The sequence below is a fragment of the Tachysurus vachellii genome, chromosome 7, assembly GCF_030014155.1.
Source record: "Tachysurus vachellii isolate PV-2020 chromosome 7, HZAU_Pvac_v1, whole genome shotgun sequence".
Taxonomy (NCBI): Eukaryota; Metazoa; Chordata; class Actinopteri; order Siluriformes; family Bagridae; genus Tachysurus; species Tachysurus vachellii.
In genome coordinates this window covers 31,580,047-31,583,425 of record NC_083466.1, presented here as the reverse complement: position 1 = coordinate 31,583,425, position 3,379 = coordinate 31,580,047, and the positions used below count along the sequence as shown (strand labels likewise).

At 38.2% G+C, this 3,379-nt stretch overlaps 1 protein-coding gene across 1 annotated transcript in view; it reads left to right on the top strand.

Moving 5' to 3' along the window:
• The first annotated feature begins 1,319 nt into the window (after positions 1–1,319).
• acap2a (ArfGAP with coiled-coil, ankyrin repeat and PH domains 2a) overlaps positions 1,320–3,379 on the top strand; it is a 19,864-nt gene continuing 17,804 nt past the window's right edge. Inside the window, 1 exon segment of the mRNA XM_060875477.1 lies at positions 1,320–1,469. Within this exon segment, the coding sequence (XP_060731460.1) occupies positions 1,417–1,469 (53 nt within the window). The 5' untranslated portion in view covers positions 1,320–1,416.

Genomic DNA, 3,379 nt, shown 5'->3' with positions numbered 1-3,379 from the left:
TAGTCAGAATAGTAAGTCTTTGAGTTAGGATACAGCTCCATCTATTCGAGAAACATGTCACGTGGTTAAAGAGCACATGGGAAAATGGCGCACATTAAAAGATTAGTGCATTCATGCAAACAGAAATAAAAGGATCAAAATTCAAAGAAATATAAACAGAAAACATTCTGAAAAATTAATTATTGTCCACTGTGTGTAATCTCTTACATGTATCGTCTAACATTCGACATGAAACCCATATTTTATAACTTTTAACACAGAGCTGAAAAAAAAAACCGACTCACCCACAGCGGCTCTCTCAGAACCGACTCACCCACAGCGGCTCTCTCAGAACCGACTCACACACAGCGGCTCTCTCAGAACCGACTCACCCATAGCGGCTCTCTCAGAACCGACTCACCCACAGCGGCTCTCTCAGAACCGACTCACCCGCAGCGGCTCTCTCAGAACCGACTCACCCGCAGCGGCTCTCTCAGAACCGACTCACACACAGCGGCTCTCTCAGAACCGACTCACCCACAGCGGCTCTCTCAGAACCGACTCACCCGCAGCGGCTCTCTCAGAACCGACTCACCCACAGCGGCTCTCTCAGAACCGACTCACCCACAGCGGCTCTCTCAGAACCGACTCACCCACAGCGGCTCTATCAGAACCGACTCACCCGCAGCGGTTCTCTCAGAACCGACTCACCCGCAGCGGTTCTCTCAGAACCGACTCACCCACAGCGGCTCTCTCAGAACCGACTCACCCACAGCGGCTCTCTCAGAACCGACTCACCCACAGCGGTTGTCTCTAACTCTGCTGCAGATAGTTCGAACTCAGCGCGCAATAGCGCCACCGGCGCGGCCAATAGGATGCGCGTTCACATTACAGCAGGATTTATTTAAAGAACCCTCTGTAATATTTATCCCGTTACATTAAGTTAAAACTAGAAAATGACATTCATGACGATTTATGGTGATTTTATTTCCCTTTGCCTACATTGACGCTGATGCATTAAAGAGGAGGGGGTCCCCGGTCCAAGATGGCGGCTCTATTGACGCATTCGGTCCAATGACCTGCCGTAGCCAAGGCGACATCTAGGTGTAGTAGGTTACACACAGTGACCGAACTACAATCAGCGATAATATAAGTTACTAATGTATAAAACACACATTTCAAATGTCGGATATTACAGTTGTTATATTAGTTACTAGAAGAATCGAATTTGTGAATAAAATCCGTATTACTGAAACGAACAGAGTTCACTTCCGGTTTTGGTGTGACGTCACGGCCCTGATCTCGGCTCTTATTATTATTCTGTGGTCCATGAGCATCACAATCAGCTGCTTGTCCCATCGCTCTCTTCCTGCAGCCACCCAGCAACAATAATAAATAATAATAAATTGATTCAGTAGTAATAAATCATCAATAGTAATGATAATGAAGGTGGATTTTGAGGAGTGTCTGAAAGACTCGCCCCGTTTCCGGTAGGTGTAAGTGACTGTGCACGCGCACACTGCGGTCTGTTTACACTGTTGTTATAGGATTATAATGTAGTAGAATATAACATATTATATTTATATAACTCTTTTATCCTGCGGTGATGTGTGTGTTTCTGTGTGTTAGTCATCATTCACATGATTATTCTGTCATGGTCTGAGTAAAATGGCCTTTGTTGCCTGGTATCATGTATAAATATGACATATTTAACTTAATATATGACCTTAATATGAAATGATATTTGTTTTGGGTTGTAGTTATTGTATTAAGGTTGTGTGATGGATTAACAGGTGATTGATTACGGATACAGTTAATGGTGTAGTAATGGGATGTGATGGTGTCCTACAGGAGATGTGTGTTAACACTGGGTTAGTTTCATTAATACTGCAGCTGAAAGAAAACAGGAAGGTGCTGATGTTTAGCACAGGACTGTATCAGGAGGAAATGTCTGTAACTGAAGTAGAAATGAGTCGACTCTGTATATTTAAAATATTTTATCAGCATGCATCGCTGACAGTGTGGCTATAGAATGAGATAAAGCAAGCTGATCAGTACCATAAAGTAGGTGCTTTATTTACTATTGGGTCTTAGCCAATGATGATGATGATGATGGTGGGGTTTCAATTCAGTATTATGTGTTTAAAATAAAACAATGGACATTGTTACAAAGAATCTTTACAGACATGTACAAATTCAGGAGACAAATTTAAATTTGAATTGATCCGTAATGAGTGAGTCAGAGGTGATGGTGGTGAGGAAACTCTCTAAAAGGAAACGAGGAAGACATTGAGAGGAACTAGATTCAAAAGTGATCTGAGTGACATCAGAGAGTGGGATTATAACTCATTGTAAACAATGAGACTGGGATTATAACTCATTATAAACAATGAGACTAGGATTATAACTCATAAAAACTATGAATGGGATTATAAATCATTATAAACACTGAGAGTGGGATTATAAATCATTATAAACACCGAGAGTGGGATTATAAATCATAATCAACACTGAGAGTGGGATTATAAATCATTATAAACACAGAGAGTGGGATTATAAATCATTATAAACACAGAGAGTGGGATTATAAATCATTATAAACACTGAGAGTGGGATTATAAATCATTATAAACACTGAGAGTGGGATTATAAATCATTATAAACACAGAGAGTGGGATTGTAAATCATTATAAACACAGAGAGTGGGATTATAAATCATTATAAACACAGAGAGTGGGATTATAAATCATTATAAACACAGAGAGTGGGATTATAAATCATTATAAACACAGAGAGTGGGATTGTAAATCATTATAAACACTGAGAGTGGGATTGTAAATCATTATAAACACTGAGAGTGGGATTATAAATCATTATAAACACAGAGTGAGATTATAAATCATAATCAACACTGAGAGTGGGATTATAACTCATTATAAACAATGAGACTGGGATTATAACTCATTATAAACAATGAGACTAGGATTATAACTCATTATAAACAATGAGACTAGGATTATAACTCATTATAAACAATGAGAATAGGATCATAACTCATTATAAACAATGAGACTAGGATGATAACTCATAAAAACTATAAATGGGATTATAAATCATTATAAACACAGAGAGTGGGATTATAAATCCTCATAAACACTGAGAGTGGGATTATAAATCATTATAAACACTGAGAGTGGGATTATAACTCATTATAAACAATGAGACTGGGATTATAACTCATTATAAACAATGAGACTAGGATTATAACTAATTATAAACAATGAGACTAGGATTATAACTCATTATAAACAATGAGACTATGATTATAACTCATTATAAACAATGAGACTAGGATTATAACTCATTATAAAAACTATGAATGGGATTATAAATCATTATA